We start from the raw sequence: 24,503 nt of genomic DNA on the forward strand, positions 1-24,503 counted from the left end.
CTGCAGAATATTCATGATATGGCAAATGTCTACAATGTACTGTGTCAAAGTAGATCACCAAAAAAAAGTACACTGTGATCACATATACATGTATACCTATATGCATAGAAAAAGGGCACATAAAAATTTTAACAAGAGAAATCAGATAATTTCTACTTTTAGTTTATTTTCTAATGTACTACAAGTTCATTGTAGAAGTTTTTATAAAAGGAAGTTAAGTTTCTTTAAAGTATTATTTTCTTACCAATTTGATCTGTATTCTTCTAATACCAGTGTTTCTAGAAGTAGCAGACAATGAATTGTCAATTAATTCTGCAAGAGCAAAAGCTGGAAAAGAATGAGAAGACATTACTGCTTAACTTTTTCCTCTCAATTACTTCATTTAAAAGTTCAAAGTAGAAGAAACTCTGAAGTACCTTAAGCCATCACTTTTATTTTCCAAAGAGCTAGAATTAAAGTATTATCCTGATCCTAATGATATAATACACAATAAAGGCATCATCATCAATCACCACCAGCATTAAAAAGCAGTCATCAACCAGTACTTGTAAGGCACTATACGGCATGAGTCAGCCAGCCATGATTCCTGGCTTCAAGGAGTTTATAATCTAAAGACAGACATACAGACATAGGAGACAAACAAAAGACCATAACCATAAAATCAAATACTAGTTCATGGTATGTAATACATCATGCACAAGTCAAAAAGTAAACACATTCAGAAACAAGGCAGGGCAGGGGTTACAAATATAAAGCAATTATAAAAATGTCTATTAAGAACTAATTTAGATATAGAAATCTTATGATTAACAGCAACTTATCAAATGGCAGACTGTGTCTAACTGACACAGAACTGCTAATTATTTCCTACTACACAACCAGCTTGATATTCAACTTATCACTGGCTCAGTATTATTAACTAACATTCTTTTTTCTTCAAGGTCATTACTCAAACTATTTCCTGCTTTTACTTCCCTAATTAAAAAGGAGAACACACCAAATTTATGTCTCTTACTACCAATGAAGTGCAATCCAACTAACACTGTAATTAATCCACAAAGTAGTGCCCCAGCAAGCATTCCACACACTGAACACCTATGGGATGGCTATGTTTATAAACTAGAAAGAAGTTACCACAAATCAGATATAAGGATCTGGCCAATGGTATTAAGTCTAGAAAATAGAGAAGGAACACTGTAGAAATGGAAGGAAAAAAGAGGTAAGAGAAATTTGGGGGGAAGAAATTATTAGAATTTGATATCTGCTTACATATGAAAGTACAAAAAAAAGGAAAAAGAAACAAAGACGGTTTTGAGTCTTTGATCAAACTGGATAAACAGTCATATTTCTCATAAAAGGAAAATTTAGAGAGGAGGAAAGAAAACTCTCCATTTTAGATGCAATGTCCTACCACTCTATCAAAGCTCAATGAGTAGAGGTGTTCCATAGGGAGCAAGAATAGATACCAGGTTTTAGACAATAAAAACAGTCAAAGGTAAGGATTTCTGCTTTGCCAATAGAATAATTAAGACTTAAATCACCTCATTAGGAATAAAGTATAAAAAAAAGAGCAGCATGACTTGAGGAGATATCCACCATTGGTCAAGAATAACCAAAAGCAGCACTAAAGGCAAATGACACAAAAGCAGGGAAAGACCTAGGAATGTACTGTAAAATCACAGCAATCAAAGCAAGAGCTTAAAAAGGGAGATTTTCTGCTTGTTCATGTAATGACAGCAGGAATGAAAACTAGTACAACTAATCTGAAAGATAATATGTATCAAAAGTCTTAAAAATGAATGTACCTATTGACTCCATGATTGTAAATTTAGAAATCTATCCCTAGAGAAACAATTAAAGATTCACTCAATATGCAAATATTTGAACACTATTTTCAGGCATTAATCTAGGAAGAGAATAAAACAGACAAGAGTCCCATTCTTCTGGAATTAACATTCTAGTTAGAAAGATGGAAAAATGATGAGAAAGATGGAAAATGAAATATAGTAATTAATTCCTTAGTACGTTATGCAGTTGTCTATGTGATAGAGAAAAGAATAAGCAGAAAAAAAGAGATCAGATAATAGTAAAGTCACAGAGGGAACATAGTTGTAATCTTAAATAGGGTGATCAAGGGCGCCTGGGTGGCTCAGTGGGTTAAGCCGCTGCCTTCGGCTCAGGTCATGATCCCAGGGTCCTGGGATCGAGTCCCGCATCGGGCTCTCTGCTCAGCAGGGAGCCTGCTTCCTCCTCTCTCTCTCTCTCTCTGCCTGCCTCTCTGCCTGCTTGTGATCTCTCTCTGTCAAATAAATAAATAAAATCTTAAAAAAAAAAAATAGGGTGATCAAGGTTAATTTTTGTTGAGAAGGTAATAGGTAAATAAAAATTTGAAAGAGGTGAAGTAATGATGCAGGGGCTATCTGGGCAAAGAGGCAGAGGGCCCTAAGCTGAGTACACAGCTGGTACTAGAGTGAAAAAACAAAAAGGAAGAGTTACAGAAACAAAGGCTGATAGCAAAGCAGAGCTACAAAGGTCATACAGATAATTATAAAGACTGTGGCTTTTATTCTCAGTGAAACAGGAGTTTCAGCAGAAGAGTAAACCTCTGTTTTCTCTTGTGTTTTCAGCAGAAGTGTTTTCAACAGAAGAGTAAACATCTGACTTCTCAAACCTTATGTGGACAGGCATGAAAGGAGAGATGAATTAAGAGTTTACTACAGCATTTAGGTGGTAATTCCTCAAGATCAGGTTTTAGAAACAGAAATGGTAATAAATGGTCAATTCTATATAAATACTGAAGATAATGCCATAGTGGCAATCCAATTTTCTTATAGACTGGAAGAAAGGAATGAGACAAAGAAAAATCAATTGATTTTTGGCCTAAGCAACGAAAAAACAGAGTGATAAACAATTTCATTGGGAAAATTATGTGTAGTTAGGATTCAGTGAACAGATCAGGGTTCCCATCTTAAGATATGCTAGTGGAGATATCACATGGGCAGCTGCACAGATAGAATTGGAATTCAAGAGGTAAGTCTGGCATTATTTTCAGTATTTGACTAAAAATTACCATTTCTGGGGCATCTGGATGACTCAGTTAAGTATCTGATTCTTGACTTTGGCTGATTGCTCATGAGCTAAGCCTCATGTCTGGCTCCACGATCAGCGTGGAGCTTGCTTGAGATTCTCTCTCTCCCCTTCCCTCTGCCCCTTATCCCACTCACACACACACTCTCTCTAAATGGATAAATAAAATCTTAAAAAAAAAAAAAAATTACCATTTCTACCACCTCCATTGAGGAGTCACTGCCATAACACTGGTATTTAGAACCATGTAATTGGACAAGATCACAAAGGAAGTAAAGAGAAGAAAAGGGACCAAGGACTAAGCTGTGAGGCACTTCAATATAAAGAAGGTTGAGAAGAGTGGGATTATGGACATTGGGGAGGGTATGTGCTTTGGTGAGTGCTGTGAAGTGTGTAAACCTGGTGATTCACAGACCTGTACCCCTGGGGATAAAAATATATGTTTATAAAAAATAAAAAAAAAATTAAAAAAAAAAAAAAGGTTGAGAAGAGAGGTCAATTTTATCTCAATTAAAAGAAAAAGATAAGAGGGCGCCTGGGTGGCTCAGTGGGTTAAGCCTCTGCCTTCAGCTCAGGTCATGATCCCAGGATCCTGGGATCGAGCCCTGCATCAGGCTCTCTGCTTAGCAGGGAGCCTGCTTCTTCCTCTCTCTCTCTGCCTGCCTCTCTGCCTACTTGTGATCTCTGTCTGTCAAATAAATAAATAAAATCTTTAAAAAAAGAAAAAGAAAAAGATGGGAAGAGAAGAAAGAATGCAGCCAGTGAGACAGAAATAGAAGTATGATTTCTCAAAAGCCAACTGAAGATTATCTTATCAAGGAAGAAAAGTGATAAACTGTAAATACCTTGAGTAAAATGGGAACTGAAAGCTGATCACTGGATTTAGCCATGGGTGACCCTCAAAGAGTATAAGAGAATGAATAAGAAAGAATGGGAAGAGACACACCACTGCTGATAGTAAATACAGTCAACTCTTTTGAGGAGTTCTATAAACAGGAGCAAAAACTGGGCAGTAGCTGGTGAAAGAATATGTTTTTAAGATGGGAGAAATAAGATTGGAGCTTCCTTATATATAAGGAACAATATCAGAGGTAATAAGTAGCCTGGTTAGGAGTTCAAGCTCTGTAATTCTTCTGCTAGGGTCCAAATTCTGGCTCCAACACTTACTATCAGGACGGCCTTTGTTAAGCTACCTAAAATCTCTTAACCTCAAGTTTCTTCAGTGAAGTAGGGTCATTATGTAACATTAGTTACCATATAGGATTAAAAATTAAATAAGATGATGTTCATAAAGAACTTGGCATGCTGCCTGGCACAGCAGCAGACAGTAATTACTACTAGTACTTAGGGTGAGGATGTGTACAAGGACTTAGAATATTCAGTCATGTGTAACAATAAAAAAAGACTGAAAACAACCTAAATGTCTAAAAGAACACTTCTGGAAGAAATCTGTTATATAAATACTACATAAACACTAAAAACAAATACACATTGACATATATATTAAAGATGTTCATTATATTTTAAACAAAAAAGTAGGTTAAAGGAGTATGTTCCATATAAAACCACTAAAAAAGAAAAAAATACAGAAAAAGGCCTGAAATGATAAACACCAAAGTATAAGTGGTAGCTCTATCTGGATGGTAGAGATAAGATGTTCTTTATGTTCTTTCTGCTCATCTATGTCTTCTATTTCCTACAAACTATAATACATACACAAGAAAAAATATTTTTAATATGAAAGTTTATAATGAACATCATAAGTAGTAGTAAACACTTTGGCAGGGTCCAGAAAAAGACTCTCTAAAGCAACTGATTTGTAAAGATCACTAGCAAACTGTCCAAAGGGAGGATAAACACTTGTGAGAAATAAGGTGTAAAGAAATAATAAAGAAATGGAGACCAGAACACAAGCCACTTACTTGTGTAATTCAACTACACAAATTTGCAAGGTAAAAAAAAAAAATTCTCAATTGGGAGACATCCACAGGAAGCCAGGAAGAATAAATCAAGAGTACACAGAAGATGGAAAGATAGGTTGGTACATTTCTTTGAGTTAAAATGGAATGAATCATTATAGAAGATTAGTTTTAAAGGAGAGGTATCTTTACTCTAAAGATGACTTTGATAGAAAAGAAATACTGATTGATGAAGAGGCTAAAGTAAGGAAGTTCACAATGACTGGTCATAATCTTCTAATTAAAGTAGAAAGAACTTTTTTAAACAGTGAAGGAATGTGACATGTGGTCAAGGGATAAAAGAGTAACAGTTTGTCAAAAATTAGTATAAATGTAATACTTACGCAAAGGATTTTGTCCTTCACTTGCATAATATTCATACATGCCACTTTTAACCAGTGTGTCATAGTGAGGTAGGAAGTCAATTCGTTCTTTTGTAGCTGTTAGTAGTAACTGATTAACTGACTGTAGCAGGTATAGAGTGACTCCATCTTTAACAGTGTCATCTGTAATTAAGAAGTAATATCTTAAGCGCTACATAACACCAGAAATACAACTGATTTGTAATTCTGAATATGCAAATGGTATCTATAAGATATCTTTAAAGATAGTACAGGCAAACAATGGATCTATCTATAAATTCAGCTGTTTTATTAAGGATAGTACAGTACAATAGGCCCAAATACTTCCACTCATCTGAAACACTCAATTCTTAATACGTTAAACTATCACAGGAAATCAGATGATGAACTGCATTAGAGAAGCATTAACATGAATGGAGAAGTAGGATTAAACTTAAAAGGAATCATATGTGAAAACGTGGCAGGTCCCAACAACTAATTAGATAAAAAAAATACAATGGAAGAATCCAAGTTTGTGAGAATTAATTTCTTGAGGGCCCATGTAAAAAAATTTGGCCAGGTATTGCACAACATCTCACCATCTGCAGCCATAACTGATAACTATATTTCTATAATCTTTCTTTAAAAATATGACCTCAGGGCGCCTGGGTTGCTGAGTCGGTTAAGCATCTGACTCTTGATTTCAGCTCAAATCATGATCTCAGGGTGGTGAGGTAGACCTCAGGCTCCATGCTCTATGGGAAGTCTCAAGCTGCTCTCTCCACCTCCACCCCTCCCCCCACTCAAACACATGTGCTCTCTAAAATAAATAAATAAATCTTTAAAAAAAGAAGAAAAAAAAAAAGACCTCTGCATAAACTGCGCATATATAGTCAGTTTCCTCCTCCATTCAAAGAAAATAACCAAAATTATCAATAGTTTTAGTTACTTATCTGTGTAATGAAATACTTATTGCCCTATGATGTACTAGAACATATTAAATATAAAGGCATCAATTAAGCACTGCTTACCAAAATTATCACAGGTAATTTCTTTCCTACTTGTTGTTGTAATAACAAATTTCTCTTCGGGTGAAATGCCAAGTGTCTATCCAAAATAAGAGGGATAAAATCAATTATTACACAAAGGAAATAAATATGCCATTCAAGTTTATAAGATGAAAATATTGAAAGTATATCATAATCTTATAACAATTACTGTTTACATAAAAAAATCTAAGTTTCAACATTTCAAAACTGAAATTTTACAACTAATCAAAAACTGAGAATTAGAAAAATGAGTTAACATTTTCATGAAAATTTTATATATCTTTAAAATTAGAAGATATACACTCTTTCTAAAATTAAACAACAATGTACAGTTAAGTGAAAAGACCAACTTCTACTTCAGGTAATGATAGACTAATCTTAGAACAGTCTTACCACCAAAGACAACTAAAAGAAATCTAGACTAATAATACATGAATCTTCAATAGCTATATTAAACCCTATTGGTTCCTACTGAAACTAATTAAGGCACCAACTCCTAACTCTAAAAACTAATTGAAGGGAAAGAACAAAGCATTTACCTTGCTTTTTTGTACCAACTATAGTTACAGGTAACCAAATGGCTGTTCTTGGTAAGGTTAAGCTGTTCTTTAGAGAACTGCAGCTAATAAATATAAGAGGAATGGCAATCAGAATATCACCATCACTAGATGAACCAGCAGCTCAAATTTTATTATGAAGGAATCCAGCTGAACTATCTGAATCCCACAAATATTATCTTAGCATTGTTAAGGGGGAGAAATATCCATTTATTACATGCTTCTCAATATAACAGAACATAAAGCACCAGCACCACCTCTAAGTATTCTTTGCCTTCATACCTCAAAGAAGTTGAACCTAAACTTTGTTTATAAACTTTTAAAAATAACTTGTTTACAGGATATATGGAGATAAAATAAGTTACACCATAAAGGAGCAGAGACAAATCCAGAATGTGCACTATTAAAGAAAAACCTACTTGATTTCTTCAACAAGCCAATGTCAGGAAAAATAAGGAGACTGGGTAAAGAGGGTCTTGCTCAAATGCTCTAAATTTTAAAAGAATTAAGATACATAAAAAAAACAGATTCAACATTTGAGGACCCAGTTGGAATCGGATTTAAATAAACTATTAAAAAAGACATTTTCAAACAGGTATCTGAATATGAATTAAACTATTAGATGATATTTTAAGATGTTAATTTTGATGGTATGATCACAGAAATGCATGTGAAAGAGATAGGAGCAAAGTGAACCAGGAACTGGAATATGCTACAAAAGACAAAGATGATGCTTGTGTGGTAAATACTTGGTAACTGTTGAATCTGGATGATGAGTTAATGTGGGCTCATTATACTATTATCTCTATAGATGTCTGAAGATTTCTGTAAGAAAAAATTTGTAATGTAAAATATACTATAATAAATTAGTGGAAGAGAACAGTGGACCCTGAAACAGGTGTGTGTGTGTGTGTGTGTGTGTGTGTGTGTGTGTATACACACACACACACACAGATGATCTTGGCAGACAAGGGGTGACATTATAAATTAGTGGGAAAAGAATAATTTCAATGAATGATAATAAAACAACTAATTAACTGCATAAAAATGGTAAAATAAAATCCCCATCTCAACATACACAAAAAGAAAGTCCAAGAAAATTAAAGACACTGCATATTAACCCAAATTTTAGAGGAAAACATAAGGGAATAATTTTGAGTAGAGAGAAGGATCTCTGAAAATATATAAAAAGTGCAAGCCTTAAAGGAAAAAACTAGAAAATATGAAAAGATGCTCATCTTCACTAGTTATTAGAGAAATTAAAATAACTTATCATTCCCATGAGACTGGCAAAAATTTTATGTCCTGATAATATAAAGTATAGGCCTCCATATAGGGAAACCTTATCCACTGCTGAGAAGACCGAAAATCAGTACAACTGTATTGAAGAGCAATCTGGTATCCTTTACTAATACTGAAGATAATCATCTCCCATGCATTCCATCCTACAGAAATGAAGCTATGCATATAAACTGATGGGGAATAAAATTGTACTTGTTTAACAAACTGTTTTTACAGAACTTCATTAGGGTTTTGTGCACTGAGTCTTTATTCCTTAGCTAGTACTTACTACTTTATTTCTACAGTGTCCCACTTGTTAGTTCAGGTGCTTATGCATCCTGTAAAACAAAATTTGTTCTTACAGTTACTGAAAAAACTATGTGCCCAGCTGAATTTTTAAGATCTATGTAAATCTGAAAATTAAATATTTATATCTAATTATTCCATATGCTCTTCTCCATTAATCTATTATTCAATTAAGATACTAAGTTATCGGGTGCCTGGGTGGCTCAGTGGGTTAAGCCTCTGTCTTTGGCTCAGGTCATGGTCTCACGGTCCTGGGATTGAGCCCCACATCGGGCTCTCTGCTCAGCAGGGAGCCTGCTTCCTCCTCTCTCTCTCTCTGCCTGCCTCTCTGCCTACTTGTGATCTCTGTCAAATAAATAAATAAAATTAAAAAAAAAAAAAACTAAGTTATCTTTTTTCTTTACTCGTAATTCTATATACAAATTATTTCTTCAATAATTTTTCCAAATATTTAGAAGCATTGATATTGACAAATATAAATTAAATATTTCTAATTATGTTTTTGTTCAAGATGGCATACCCTTTTCTCTCTGTATTTTTAGCCTAATTCTACCTTATCAGACATAAACTAAAGACTTTCATGTGTTCATGTTAACCTGGTCTTGAATACAGATATACCTCCTCTGCCTTTCCCTACACAAAACCAGGATAACGTTCTATCTGGGCAAGTGTCTTGATTATGTTTTTTCCATTTTTATATGAACACTTTGGTCCCATCTTTTTCTGGGTTAATTGGTAATGAAGATGGAAGTGCCTTTAATGGGTAATAAAAATTACCTACCTTCCATCTCTATAGGTCAGCCTCAAACTACTCGCTGCCCAACTTCTCTCAAAAGCCAATTTTAAGCAAGATCTATAAAGGGCTAACTAAATTATAGTCCATAAAATCTTCAGATACTTTAAAGTTCATCCATGGGTTAAGTCAGACTATATACTTCAGTGCAATACTCTGAAACTCTGCAAATTAGCCTTCAATGATTTGTCCTTTGACATTATATCCAATGGTTTTTTCCCTGAATCACTCACAGACAAGGAACACCCATACTGCACTTGAGTGAGAAATCTCTAAAAAAAATTTGAGTGGTTACTGGCTAACACAGCTTGCACTACCCAAAGTAACACAAATATCCTACCTTGCATTAAAGGAAATAAGCAGCAGACTTTGCTATCTTTAGGGATGTTGTCCATTTTACCAGGATTTATAAGGAATCTAGGGAGAAATTTTTCTCAAGTCAAAGATTTGCTTCACTAGCACTTGGAATGTTTTTATTCTATAGACACTGTAGTTTTTCTATAAATTATCTGTCCTTTGTTTTGACCTCTAAGAAACTCAAAGCTGATTTCATGACTCAGCAATGGTGTAAGGTATTTGTGAGGTATTATCAAAGTTTGTTAACTCTCCTCAGGTTACTATTTTATTCCTTCCTATATCTACTTTTATATTTCTTCCTTTTCTGGATTTTTTTCAAGATTTTGTTTTTAAGTAATTTCCACATCCAACATGGGGCTCAAACCCACAACCCCAAAATCAAGAGTCACATGCTCTTGAACCAGCCAAGTGCTCCTCTTCTTCTGGAATTTTTAATATATGTGCCCTATGTACAAGTTCTTTTTAAAGGAAGAGAGTGATTCATGTAACTAAACAGCTATAAACCAACTATTAGGTAAGGGTCCTGCCCTCAAGGACCATACAGAATTTTTTTTTTTTTTTTTTTTTTTTTGGTACAATGATATAAGTGCCATGGTAGGGTCACAGGGTATAGTGAAACCATACAAAGGGAAAAGTAGGCATTTCCTTAAATATGGAGATAGAGGGGAACGTTTACATACTTCCCTTAATGTCTCGATATATCTTAAGAACTAGGCAAATGAATCATCCTCTAATCTTTGAGTCTGCAAGGCCACAAGGGTTCAAGTGAGTCAAAAGTTGCTTAACACAGGTCTAAGGGATTCTTCCAGATCTATTCCTTCCTCCCTTTTTTCCCCTTTTTTACTCTTTCTTCTTTCTTCCTCTTGATTGCTCCCTTCTTCCACAAGGTAAGCGTTCCCCAAATAAGTTTAGGATCCATAATACTTTCTAGCGTTACAAACACTTACTGGTTTAAGTTCTAATGAAAAACTTTAATTTAGTGCACTATTTTACCTCCCCCCTCACACACACACAAGGAAAATGAAGGCTTTAGTAAATAGTGTGGGCATTGTGGAGGTTTTTTTAATAAAAATAACAAGAATCAGAATCAAACAGACATCCACTCTAATCCCAGTTTCACTCCTTAGTATGTGTATAACCTTGGACTTAATTGAATAATTTAATTCAATTGTTCATGTAGGTAATGGAAACAATGTTAGTATAGGATTAGGTTATATAATGCAATGATGCTTTAAAAAGTAAATTCTCTGAAAAAAGTTAGCCTTCCATTTTTTTTTCTTACTAGTTCTTCCCTCTCACTTCTAGTCAAATTTAACCTTTGTCTCTTCCAGCAGGAAGATGTGGGAATAAGGAAAAAAGAATTAGTCAAAAGAAATAGTCTCCTTGGTTTTCAAATTAAAATACTGAAGGTGGAGCCTGAGTGGCTCAGTGGGTTAAGTCTCTGCCTTCCACTCAGGTCATGATCTCAGGGTCTTGGGATCAAGCCCCGCATCGGCTTCTCTGCTTGGCGGTGAGCTTGCTTCCCCCCTCTCTCTCTGTCTGCCTCTCTACCTACTTGTGATCTCTGTCTGTCAAATAATTAAATAAAATCTTTTAAAAAAATGAAATAAAATACTGAAGGACTAGGGCACCTGGGTAGCTCAGTCAGTTAAGCATCCGATTTTCAGCTCAGGTTGTGATCTGGGGGCCCTGGGATTGAGGCCACCTACAGTTCCCTATAAAGCGAGGAGTCTGCTTCTCCCTTTCCCACTCCTCTAGGCTCATTCACACACTCTTGTTCTCTCTCAATAAATAAATAAAATATTTAAAAATATATATTTAGGGGCGCCTGGGTGGCTCAGTGGGTTAAAGCCTCTGCCTTCAGCTCAGATCATGATCTCAGGGTCCTGGGATGGAGCCCCGCATCGGGCTCTCTGCTCGGCAGGGAGCCTGCTTCATCCTCTCTCTCTGCCTGCCTCTCTGCCTACTTGTGATCTGTCTCTGCCAAAGAAATAAACAAAATCTTTAAAATATATATATATATACATATATATATTTTTTTTAAAGAGTGGAATAAATATATATGTTCCCTATTACAACTTAATTTGAGGCAAAGAGGCATAACAAAGAATATGGGTTCTGGGTTTGAATCCTAATTTGAGACTGTACTATCTGTTTGACTTAAGTGAGTCACCCACCTTTAAAAGTGACTTTCCACTTCTGTAGTAATACTTCCCCCATCTAACAGTTAGTGAGAATTCTCATAGGACAGAATTTATTTCTAGATGGAAAGTAAATCAGCACAACCTTTTTGAAAACCAACCTGAAAATACCTATCAAGAGCTTTAAAAATATTCCTGACCTTGGAGGAAACTTCCAAGAGCCTAAACTAAAGAAAAATAAAAGACATAAAAGACTGTTATTCAAAGATGTTTATCATGGCATTACTTAAAATTGGAAGTAATGTAAATGTCGACAAAAAGAAGGGATTTGGTTATGTAAACAGTAGTACTAAACAAACCATTTCAAACTTTGATTAGGAAGACTTGCCTTAAAAGAGAAAAATACTAACAATATTAAATAAAAAATAGCTATAAAAATTGGGGTAAGAAAACAAAGAAATATCCCCAACTGCTACCAGTAGTTGTAAACTTTACTGGGACAAAAAGTTTAATTTTGCCCCTCTGGTTCCATATTTCCTTTAATTTGCAGATCTTTTTAACAACAAAATTAATTTGGTATGGTTTTGAATAGATAACATTCATCAAAAAAGATGAGCACTCGGGGCGCCTGGGTGGCTCAGTGGGTTAAGCAGCTGCCTTCCGCTCAGGTCATGATCTCAGGGTCCTGGAATCCAGCCCCGCATTGGGCTCTCTGCTCAGCAGGGAGCCTGCTTCCCTCTCTCTCTCTCTGCCTGCCTCTCCATCTACTTGTGATTTCTCTATGTCAAATAAATAAATAAATAAATAAAATCTTTAAAAAAAAAAAAGATGAGCACTCATTCATTTGGTTTTCATATATACATGGGAATCTGCTATCACCAGGCACAGAATGAATTCAGTCTTTATACATTTTTCTCTTCACTCATTCATTCTAATTTCGACATTTGCCATGTATCAGGCATGGTTCTAGACACTGGGAATATAGTTGTGAACAAACCAAGGTCCTAGCTTTTAAGTCCCTTTTATTCTGTGGGTCTTGATTTCAATTATTTCAGCAACTACAGAGTTATGTGTCTAGAACAGTACTAAATCATCAGTCTAATCAATTTAAAACAATGCTTCTCACAAAGTTCTCTTTCCTGGGAAACTAAGTGTTCTCTGTAGCTTTAAAAGAACTTCATGTGGTTAAGGCTGTAGAGAACTACATTCCTCCTTTAAAGCTCAGGCACCTCCTCCACCTCCTACCTATAAAATTCTTCACAGTTTAAAGTAGCTTTTCCTACGTAGTCATTAATTTTTAAAGCGAACTAATACAGTGTAGATACATATACCACGAATATATACATATATACACATATATATTTATTCACACACACACACATATATATATCACCCATACATGTACACATACACACTCAGGCATACACACCCTTTGGTGTTCCACAACTGCCCACAAGCACCTTTCAAATTAGTTCTAAAACTCTCAAGGGCCAGGGTTCAGAAAACCAGAAGGGCAGCTTCCACCTGCGAAGCTAACTGGGACAAGTGTTTTCACTACGGAGGGACCCGGTCAGGGCGGGCCCATAAACCTCCTTGACAGGACGACAGGAGAAATTATGGTATCACTGAATGCACCTGAGGTCAGTCGACTCAGGAATTTCAGAACTCTGAACCATCGCCACACTCCTAGCAAAGGCATCAGGTTCTAACTCTGCGCTCGTATTTTTTTTAAGTTCCAAACGAAGAGACACAAGCGCCTATCCCTACTGGAAGATAAGTTTAGAGTACCAAGGCCTTAGAGTACTAAGGTCGCCACGGGCCAATTAAACCCGACGTAAGAAATCCCGGGCAGCGAGAAGCACCCCCACCCCGACCCCGTAAAAGGGCAGGGGGAGGCCTACGGAGATGCTGGCTCTGCACTCCCAGGCCGGGGCTGGGACCGGCCCAAGGCTTCCAGCCGCCGGGCCACAGGCATGGCGGGCACACGGGAGAGAGAACCCAAGACCGCAGAACTAGGGCCAGGTGACAGGTTTATTGCCCTTGGTGAGCAACTTGAGTGTCTCGTCACCCTCCCAACCCAAACTCTACCCGCGCATCCCTCCTTGGCCCCTTCGCGTACCTGACACACAGAGGCGCGGAACCTTGCGTAGTCCGAGCGCTCCTCGACCTGCAGCACCCGCTCCCCGAGCTCGGACTCTTTATCGCGCCGGTCAAACAAGTACACCGTCCTGCAGCCGTCGCCTCCGCCGTCCTCTCCGGTCCCCACCGAAGGCCCGCCGCCGCCCGCCGCTGCCATATTGGGGGAGAGGAGAAAAAACAGCAGCGCCGGCGTCCGCCGCGGCCGCGCTCAGGGCCGAGGTGCAGACTCCGCGCGGCGCTCTAAGCTCCAGCCCCCGGGGCGGTGCGAGGCCTCTAGCCCGGCGCGCTGCAGCTCCTCCCTCAGCGGCGGAGGCGGCGGCCGAGCAGCGAGCGGCAGGCGCGAGGATCACCCGGGAACCGATTCAAACGAGCTCCTGCTCGTTCACACGTCACTTCCGCGGCCCGTCGCTCCGGAGCAGAAGGGGGCGCGCAGCACGCTCTCCGTAGGGCCGGGACCCGCGCCCGCCGCCTTCCACGCGAAGCATGCAGCTCGAACCCGGACTAGGGCCGCCACTGGGAACTGTGGCGCAGAAGGAAGAAGAGCGGGCCGCGGCGCTGAGAAGGCGGGGCGAATCCGGCAGGCCGCGCGGGAGGGGCGGGGCTTCAGCGCCCGCCGCCGACGGCCCGCCCCTTTCGGCCTCGAGAAGTTGCGAGGGAAGCGCGGTTGCTTTTGGGCGCCTGCGCTCTTGGGGGGAGACCCAAAGCCTAGGAAGGAGGGCTAGTACCAAGACCGACAGCGGGGGTCTTCGGAGTGGTTGTTTTGTGCCGGCCGAGAGAGGGTCCCGGTACCTAACAGCCTCAACCTCACCCCCGACCGAATCTGCCTGGCCTTGAGCTCCCGGCGCCGCCGCGGTGCTGACCAGGGCAGGGATGCTGCCCTTGCCCCGGGGTCGCGGGAACGCCGCAGCGGGAAGCGTCAGGCCGGCGGGCCTTTGGGTGGAATTTCCTCCGTACCGAGCACATGTGTTTCCACGAGGAGAAAACAGACGCCCAGACACCCTGCGCCGCCTCTCCCACCTCGTTTGCTAGTGATTTTATGTGGGCTCCAATGTGGGCCACTAGACAAAGCTTGTCCCAGAGAACGACCGAACCGAGATTCTGTGACGTCACTGCGGCCTCCCTCAGGGCGCCTCCGAGGGTCCTGAAGTGTCTCCGTGTCTTAACACTTCCCGCTGCACTGACCTTACCTCCACCGCTCTTGTCATGCTGCTAAAAATTGGGAATTAGAAGCTTAAATTGGGATTAGAAGATTAAATTAGATGATTTTAACAAAATGCTTGAAATACAGTGCTCTTTTGGTAAAAGCCTTTATTGCGTTTCATTAATATCTTGACCATGGGCGTATAGTGCCCTAACTCAACAAATAAAATTGTCATTGTTGGGAGGATTCATTTAGTCATTTACTTAACATTTCTTAAAAATATCTAGTGAATATTTTGTACTGGAGAATGACATGTAAATTCGCTAAGACCAAGGTAGCGAACTGAGGGGCTTTTCGATTCTCCAAAAGTTTGGGTAATTTTTTAGTACATTTTCTGTTTTACTAGGTTTGAAAAGACCTTCTTGGTTAATTGTATAGACAGATTCTTATTATTGGTGTATGTTAGAAACTTAGATTTGCTTGTCCATATAAAGATGGTCCAGAACCTTGGGGGAGAGGAGTGGCTTGACATGTATGATGTTCAAGGTAGAATACAGTAGGAACAAGAATGTGAAGGCATGTATGTCTGAGGAACATAATTGGGGCTGGGAGTGGGGAAAATGGAGCAGTAAGTGGTAAAGGATAAAACTGACAAGAGTCAAGTTGTGGCCAAATGCCATTCATGTTCCTGAAGGGAGAAGAAGCCAAAGGCAAAGTAACCTCCAGCTCTTAATGGGATTGCTTTGATGTCTCGTGTTTTACCGCTCAAATTCGTGTGACCTTTTCCTTCTATCCCATTATGTAATAGTCTTTGATTTAAATGGCTCAAGAAAACTACAAATTGGGTAAAATTCTTAGTTAATGGCTAAAATGAATTGCCTTACTATTTCATCAAATTGAGAGTAGGTCCAGTTCATCATCAGGGCAATTTCTCATTCCTCTGTACAGTAATTCCAAATTGTGGATAGGTGGATATGAACAAAAACTCTTTTCATATCTTTAGATGAGATTTCAAGATAATTACTAGGAGGAAAGATAGAAAACTGCCAGAGAAGTGTACTACAATATCATGGACAACTATTAGTGGAGCATTAATAGTATCTTCTTAGAGGTCAAGCCTGAAGCAGTCTTTTGTGCCAGTATGGCAACCTGAACAGCCTCAGAACCATTTGCCAGTCACTTGTTCTCAGAAAGAAACTCTTCAGATAGCTTTTTCAAGAAAGAAAGATGAATTCGTTCTTTATCCAACTTGAAAAAAGTTTACCCAGTACCACAACTAGTTCTCTTCAACTGACTGAATTTTTGTTTTCATTAGCCACCTTAAAGAATTGAGTATAAGTGTCCCTGTATCAGTTATCTATTGTTGCATAACAACCTATCCCAAAAACTAAGTGGCCACTTGCACAGCTCTCCATGGCCGTCTTCCTGGAATGTGGGCCCCCAAATCTGAAATGTCTCAAACCCAGACTAAACTGCTGGGAGGGAGTGAGTAACATAATTCTTCAACTCCACAATTTAAAATGGCCTCCAAGGGGCGCCTCGGTGGCTCAGTGGGTTAAGCTGCTGCCTTTGGCTCAGGTCATGATCTCAGGGTCCTGGGATCCAGCCCCGCATCGAGCCCCGCATCGAGCTCTCTGCTCAGCAGGGAGCCTGCTTCCCTCTCTCTCTCTCTGCCTGCCTCTCCATCTACTTGTGATTTCTCTCTGTCAAATAAATAAATAAAATCTTTTTAAAAAAATAAATAAAATAAAAAATAAAATGGCCTCCAATAAAGCTACATTCCAAAAAATTGGGAAAGAAACAAATACAAGAGTTGAAGAGCCTGAAGATTTGGTGGTAGAAAAAGCACTGTACCAGTATGTAGAGAATGGGAAGGGTAAGTACTTCCTTAAATGGAAGAGATTTACGAATTCTGATGATACTTGAAAACCTGAAGAAATTTAGATCACCCAGAGTTAAACAAACTATTTCTTAATCCTGAAAAAACTATTAATGAAAAAGATAGGACAAAAAGAAAATCTTTATCTGACAGTGAATCTGATGACAGCAGATTAAAGAAGAAAAGAGATGTTGCTGACAAACCAAGACATTTGCCTGTGGTCTTTGTCCTGAACAAATAGTGTCATAGACAGCAGCAGAGAATTGATCTTTTCATGAAACAGAGAGATGCAGATGGGACAGACTTGGTGCTGACAAAAAGAGGCAAACATGAAGTGTCCTCAAATTGTAACTGCTTTTTATAAAGAGAGAGACAAACTTTGCATTCTTGTCAGAAGATGCTCAATAATCATTCGTATTCATATATATATATTATATATATACACACACACACGCATACACACACATATATACACACATACACACACACACATATATATATAGCTTGGTTCTATGACATTCATGTGAATAACTATATTCTAATGAAAATCAAATTTAATTTGTTCATTTTGAGTAGTATCAAAGGAATTGTTGGGGTTTTTTAAGATTTTATTTATTTGACAGATTGAGACACTTCGAGGGAACACAGGCAAGGGGAGTGGGAGGAGGAGAAGCAGGCTTCCTGCCCAGTGTGGGACTCGATGCAGGGCTGGAGGATCCTAGGCTCAATCCCGGAACCTCATGACCTGAGCTGAAGGCAGACACTTAACGAATGAACCACCCAGACGCTTGTGTTGGATTGTTTTTGTTTTTTGCATCAATAGCACTGGTTACTGTGGACAAATAAAAACTTACTGTAGTTGCTTCATTTAACAGAAAAGAACATATGATACCATGGTAGATTATTCTCTGTCTCTTATTAAAGAAAGTTTTTCAAAGTGTTAGAAAAAATTTCCACAGTCATAACTCAATCAGAACTTACATTTAACCCTTAATGGCTAAAGACCATGCTAGGCTTTTTGTTTATTTATACAAGTGTAAATGATTGTTGTTGGGTTTTTGCTTTATATACACAAAAACAAAAACGGCATTTCACAATTATGGCTAAGTCCCTATTGTTGCTGGGATGCCCTCTTTCTGAACAAAGCAAGAAATAGATCTCCTTAGGGGAAATTGAAAATTTTCCTGGAGCCGTAAACCTTCAAGCAAGTAATGATTCTATAGTTAATTGGATAATTTAAATAAAAACTAAATTGGACAATTTAAAGTAGGCTCATCACAATTCCTATCTATATCTATAATTATATTAGTGCAACAGTTTATTTGCAAAACTCTCTGGAAGGAAAAATTCTACCATTCCCAATAACCTCTCCACTCAGAGGAGAAGACTACAAATAATGCTGTGTTTTAATAAGCCAAGCAAGGCTTAGTTAAATGAGCATTCAAAGTTTTTCCTAGAGTATTATACTAAGCAAATAAGTCAATCAAAGATAGACAATTATCATATGAGCTCACCGATATGAGGAATTTGAGAAACAAGACAGAGAATCATAGGGGAAGGGAAGGAAAAATGAAACAAGATGAAACCAGAGAAGGAGACAAACTATAAGAGCCTCTTAATCTCAGGAAACTGAGGGTTGCTGGATGGGAGGGAGGTCGGAGGGATGAAGTGGCTGGTGATGGACATGGGGGAGGGTATGTGCTATGGTGAGTGCTGTGAATTGTGTAAGACTGATCAATCACAGACCTGTACCCCTGAAACAAATAATACATTATATGTTAATTAAAAAAAAGATTTTAAAAAGTTCCTCCTAGGGAACCATTCCTTTACAAAAGTTTGAAATCCTTGCGTATACTGACTAAAAGATCATGATTTGTGGAAACCAGACAGATGATTAGAAATGTTGCTGTTTCAGAGCTACTAGCACAAATGAGCAAACAAACTTTTGTAATTTAAACTATTGATTTGTGTATTTTTTCTTTACCCAATCTCTTCTTTCCATGCAGGCTCAGTCTTTTCAATATTTGTGTTAATGATTCAATGGAAGTTTGAAAAAACAGTAACTTTATAGTAGTCAGAATGTTATCCAACTGTGTATTACTTACTTTATTGTGAATATTGATGAACAATGGTCAGTGAGTAGTTTTCCATTTCAAAAAACTTAGCGGCTTCAAACAGAAGCCATGCGCGTTTGCTCATGATTCTGAAATTTGGGCTGAGCTTCATTGGTCAGTTCTGCTGGTCTCACTTGAGATCATGTATACAGCAGCGGACACGGGGCAGCATGAGTGCGGCTGACTGGTTCTCATTCACATGGCTGGCAGCTGAGGCTGTTGAGAACTGAAGGTCTGTTCTCCCCTGTTAGCTATCTCTAATAGGATAGCTTAGTTTTCTTACTTGGTTGTCACAGAATTTCAAAAGAAAAAGTTCTAAAGTGCAAGTGACTGCATTTGCATTACCTTTGCTGATCTCATTGGTCAAAGGTAGTCACACAGCCGAACTCCTGAGTGGCCCCCACAATAGAGGGAAGCTGATGGAAATCCCTGCTGACTGGGGGGTGGTGTTAGTGCTATTCTATGTGTACTGTGACGGTTTGATAAAATATTACAGATCAAAGATAGTTGTCAGAAAGAAGTTGTGTGGGTGTGGAATACAAGCTTGTTAGGATTTTTTGATGAGGTCAAATTATCCTCAAATAAAAAAAAATACCTAGAAAACAAAGAGGAAGGGGCACCTGGGTGGCTCAGTTGATTAAGCATCTGTTTTCAGCTTGGTCATGATCCTGGCGTCCTGGGATCGTGCCCCACATCTGGCTCCCTGTTCAGTGGGGAGTCTGCTTCTCCCTCTCCTTCTGCTTGTTCTCTCTCTCTCTCAAATGAATATATGAGGTCTTAAAAAGAAAGAAAGAAAAGAAAGAGGAAGGGGGATGTGGGGGTGAGGGGGTAACTGAAGGTGGACATTAAGGAGGGCACATGATGTAATGAGCATTGGGTATTATATAAGACTAATGAATCACTGAACTCTACCTCTGAAACTCAAGATACACTATATGTTAATTGAATTTAAATTCAAAGAAAAGAAAAAGCAAGGAAAGTGAGTTTTTGATATTGCTATCTTCTAAAAAAATAATTTTTTTTAAGAGAGCACACGTGAGTGTGGGGGTGAGACAGGGGGCAGCTGTGGGAAGGGCAGAGGGAGAGGGAAAGAATCTTAAACAAATTCCACACCCAGCTCAGAGCCCGATGTGGGGCTCGATCTCATGACCGTGAGATCATGACTTGAGCCGAAATCAAGAGTTGGACACTTCACCAACTGAGCCACCTAGGCACCACTCAAAAAAAAAAATAAATAAAAATTTTTTTAAAGATTTTATTTATTTATTTGACAGAGATCACAAGTAGGCAGAGAGGCGGGGGGGGGGGGCGGGGGGGGGGGGAGGGGGAGCAGGCTGCCTGCTGAGCAGAGAGCCCGAATGCGAAAAACACTTACTGTAATACAGTTTATGACTCTAAGCATCAATCTACCAGACTGGCAGAAAACACCTTGGGTTTCCTTCTTTTGCCAGTTTTAAGAAGTACTACGTTCTGAGTAGTGGGGAGAGAATCTCATCCTTGTCATCATGGCCTCTTTAGGTCTGGTGGCTTCCTGTTGCTTTTGCGCCACCTGGGACATGGGAATCACTGACAAGGCTTCTCTTGATCCTGTCTGCTCGGATGTACTGTATAGCTACTTAGGAGAGTTGGGAGTACCATTTCATCTTACCAGCCCAGAGGGAATCTCTTTTTTAATTTTAATCCATCTCTCTTCATCTTTCTTCAAGGTACTCTATCAATCAATGCCTATAAGTCTTTCACTCATTTTTATCCCCTCTCCAAAACCACCTGCATTCTTCTAAGAGCTTAGGCTTTTAGAAAAAAAGTTCCCAGGAGGAAAGTATGTTTTCTATTCTGTCCTTTGTTTCAGTGATCTATTGCTACATAATCAATTGCCTTAAAACCTAGTAGCTTAAAACAATCTTTTTCTTTATTTGTTCATGATTCTGCAATTTTGGCAGGGCTTGGTGGAACCAGATTTCTCTGCTCCTTGTGCTATCAGCTTGGGCAGTGCTTTGAGGAGTCACTTCCAGGATGTCTTACTCATGATGCTGGTAAGTTGGTGCTGGTTGTTGGCTGAGAGCTCCCCTGGTGTTGTTGGCCAGGGCCCTCAGGTCTCTTTTCAACCCTTCCTCTTGGCTTGTTTGGGAATCTCACAGAGGTGGTAGGGTAGTCAGGGTAGTCAGACTACCTGACTGACTTGCCTCTAATCTAGGCTGACCCCCGCTAGAGCAAAAACATGGGAGCTTGCAGAACTTCTTAAGGTTTAGGACTAGAACGGCGTTCGATTGGTTAAAGTAGGTTAGAGGTTCACCCTAGATTAGAGGCAAGGGACTATACCACAGGCAAGAATATGGGAGAAATGTATCATTGGGGCCACCAAAGTAAGAGTCTGTGACAAAGTTCTCTTGGGGCAAGAAAGCACAGAGCCTGCTATTTTTCGAATGGGGGTAGGGAGTTGGTGGAGTTGGTTAAGGGAAAATCAAAGAAGGAAAAATCATGTTAAAATATGTTAATATCTCAGAATATATCTCTAGCCATATAGGCCTTTGCCAACTTTCTCCTGATATATCAGCTTTAATTTCCATGTCGTTTAAGGAACTAACTTTGAATGAAACACCTTTCAATTTTTAAATTAACTGTTGGAGGGGCGCCTGGGTGGCTCAGTGGGTTAAAGCCTCTGCCTTCAGCTCAAGTCATGATCTCAGGGTCCTGGGATCAAGCCCTGCATTGGGCTCTCTGCTCAGCAGGGAACCAGCTTCCCCCTATCTTTCTGCCTGCCTCTCTGCCTACTTGTGATCTGTCAAATACATAAATAAAATCTTTTTTAAAAATTTAAAATAAATTAACCGTCTGATTGTGTCTTTACTTTTTGGTAACAACACACTGAGTATTTTTTCCTTCACGAAATCTATGTATTTGGCCAGGACCACGGGGCCAGCACCACCCCAGCCAGGGCCTTGAAGCCTCACAGCCCTGCTCATGGCCCACTCGCCCCAGAATCTGGTTGGCCCTGCTTTTGTGAGGAAGCCACCGTGGCTGGAGAGGCTTTAAGACTAATGAATTTGTCCAGCAGAAAAAGGTCCCTGAAGAAGCAAAGAAAGGCCCCAGGCCGCTGCCTACCAGCGCTGCAGCATTTTAGAAACCCAGGAATCACATTTGAAGCTGAATGAACCTTCTCACATCCTGCCTAGAAGGGAAGAGTACCAGGAAAAGCTAGCAGCTGAAGAAAGAACTAGTAGTGAAGAAGAAAGGTGTAAGAACACAAGCAGACATGGGAGGGCTCCAGTGAATGAGGACTCAGATTTGGAAGGACTCATTCATTCATTCATTCTGTCCTGAAGTATTTATCACGGCTCCTTCCATCATGCTTAGGGAGGAAACAGACATGTTTTGCATGTCCTCGATACAGCTATGGGCTTTATATAAACTATCTTATTTAATTATTGCACCAACCTTGTACCTTAATCATTTTATAAATTAAGAAGCTGGAACTCAAAATATGTTAGTAAATATGCCCAAAACTCATACCCGGACTGGTGCAAAAGCTCTTTGTTCTTCCAATTATTCTTTACCAAGGGGAGATAGGGAAGCTTTGTCACCAATAAGAAATTCCTCATCTCTATCAGCAATACCTGTCAGCTTTTTTTTTTTTTAAGATTTTATTTATTTATTTGACAGACAGAGGTTACAAGTGGGCAAGAGAGGCAGGCAGGGAGAGAGAGGAGGAAGCAGGCTCTCTGTGGAGCAGAAAGCCCGATGTGGGGCTCGATCCCAGGACCCTAGGATCATGACCTGAGCCGAAAGCAGACGCTTTAACCCACTGAGTCGCCCAGGCGCCCCACCAGTCAGCTTTTGTTGCTGTAACAAACATTCCAAAACTATCAATGATTTTTCTTGATAGCATTTTTTTTTAAGATTTTATTTATTTATTTGAGAGAGAGACAGTGAGAGAGAGCATGAGCGAGGAGAAGGTCAGAGAGCAAAGCAGACTCCCCATGGAGCTGGGAGCCTGATGGGGGACTCGATCCTGGGACTCCGGGATCATGACCTGAGCCGAAGGCAGTCGTCCAACCAACTGAGCCACCCAGGCGTCCCTCTTGATAGTATTTTTTATGTGTAATTAACATACAGTATTATATTAGTTTCAGGAGTACAATACAATAACCCAACAGTTCTGTACCTTTCTCAGTGCTCCTCAAGATAAGTGTACTCTTAGTCCCCTTCACCATTTCTTCCATCCCCATACCCACGTGTTGCAACAGTTTGTTCTCTGTATTTGAGTCTGGTTTTCCTTTGTCTCTTTTTCCTTTGTTCAGTTATTTTGTTTTTTAATATTCCACATATGAGTGAAATCATATGGTACTTTATCTTTCTCGGTCTTTTTCATTAGCATTAAATTTTCTTTTCTTTTCTTTTTTTTTTTTCATTAGCATTAAATTCTCTGGGTCCCTCCATGTTGTCCTAAATGGCAAGATTTCATTTTTTATGGCTGAATAATATGTCATTGTGTGTGTGTATGTGTGTGTGTGTGTGTGTGTGTGTAGACACACATACATATCACATCTTCTTTATTCATCTATCAGTGAATACTTAGGTTGCTTTCATATCTTGGCTGTTGTAAATAATGCTGCAATAAACATATGGTGGTACAAAAAAGTCCATGTAGTTGAATATTTCCTTCATATATGAAATATGTTACTTAGCATCTTAAACTAACAGTACCTCTACAAAGACTTACATGTTCCCAATCTATGTCTACATTTTTACATTTACATCATGAGAAATTTCATACATCCAAAGAATATATATAATCTAACTGTTAAAAGACAAAGACGGGGGCACCTGGGTGGCTCAGTGGGTTAAAACTTCTGCCTTCGGCTCGGGTCATGATCCCAGGGTCCTGGGATCGAGCCCCACATGGGGTTCTCTGCTCCGCAGGGAGCCTGCTTCCTCCTCTCTCTCTGCCTGCCTCTCTGCCTACTTGTGATCTCTGTCTGTCAAATAAATAAATAAAATCTTTAAAAATAAATAAATAAACAAATAAATAATAAAAGACAAAGATATATGTAGCTGTTACAGGAGCTACGGTGAAGTTACTGATTGATAGTACTAAGCGTTTGAAGAGGGAGGGAACCCAAGAGGGTTGCCACCATGGTTTCTAAGTCCAGGGGTGTTTATGGGCTTGCTAGAGAGCTGTTTTATTTTTATTTTTTTAAGATTTTATTTATTTACTTGAGAGAGAGAGTGAGCATGAGAGGGGAGAGAGTCAGAGAGAGAGGCAGACTCCCCGCTGAGCAGGGAGCCCGAGGCGTCACTTGATCCCGGGACTCCAGGATCACGACCTAAGCCGAAGGCAGTCTCTTTTTTTTTTTTTTTTT

General features: G+C 39.2%; 1 protein-coding gene and 1 pseudogene across 2 annotated transcripts in view; one reads left to right on the forward strand and one right to left on the reverse strand.

The window, feature by feature from the left end:
- Nucleotides 1-14,267, reverse strand: part of SMCHD1 (structural maintenance of chromosomes flexible hinge domain containing 1) — a 147,081-nt gene extending 132,814 nt beyond the window's left edge. For both annotated transcript variants that reach the window (XM_059409297.1, XM_059409296.1), the window contains exons 1-4: nucleotides 13,990-14,267; nucleotides 6,418-6,493; nucleotides 5,390-5,551; nucleotides 245-327 (exon numbers count right to left, since the gene is read on the reverse strand). In XM_059409297.1, the coding sequence (XP_059265280.1) occupies nucleotides 245-327; nucleotides 5,390-5,551; nucleotides 6,418-6,493; nucleotides 13,990-14,166 (498 nt within the window). In that variant the 5' untranslated portion in view covers nucleotides 14,167-14,267. The remainder of the gene's footprint in view (nucleotides 1-244; nucleotides 328-5,389; nucleotides 5,552-6,417; nucleotides 6,494-13,989) is intronic.
- Nucleotides 14,268-16,908: 2,641 nt separating this feature from the next.
- On the forward strand, nucleotides 16,909-22,295 carry LOC132022981 (chromobox protein homolog 3-like; annotated as a pseudogene).
- The last annotated feature ends 2,208 nt before the right edge of the window (nucleotides 22,296-24,503 follow it).

The sequence above is a fragment of the Mustela nigripes genome, chromosome 8, assembly GCF_022355385.1.
Source record: "Mustela nigripes isolate SB6536 chromosome 8, MUSNIG.SB6536, whole genome shotgun sequence".
NCBI lineage: Eukaryota > Metazoa > Chordata > Mammalia > Carnivora > Mustelidae > Mustela > Mustela nigripes.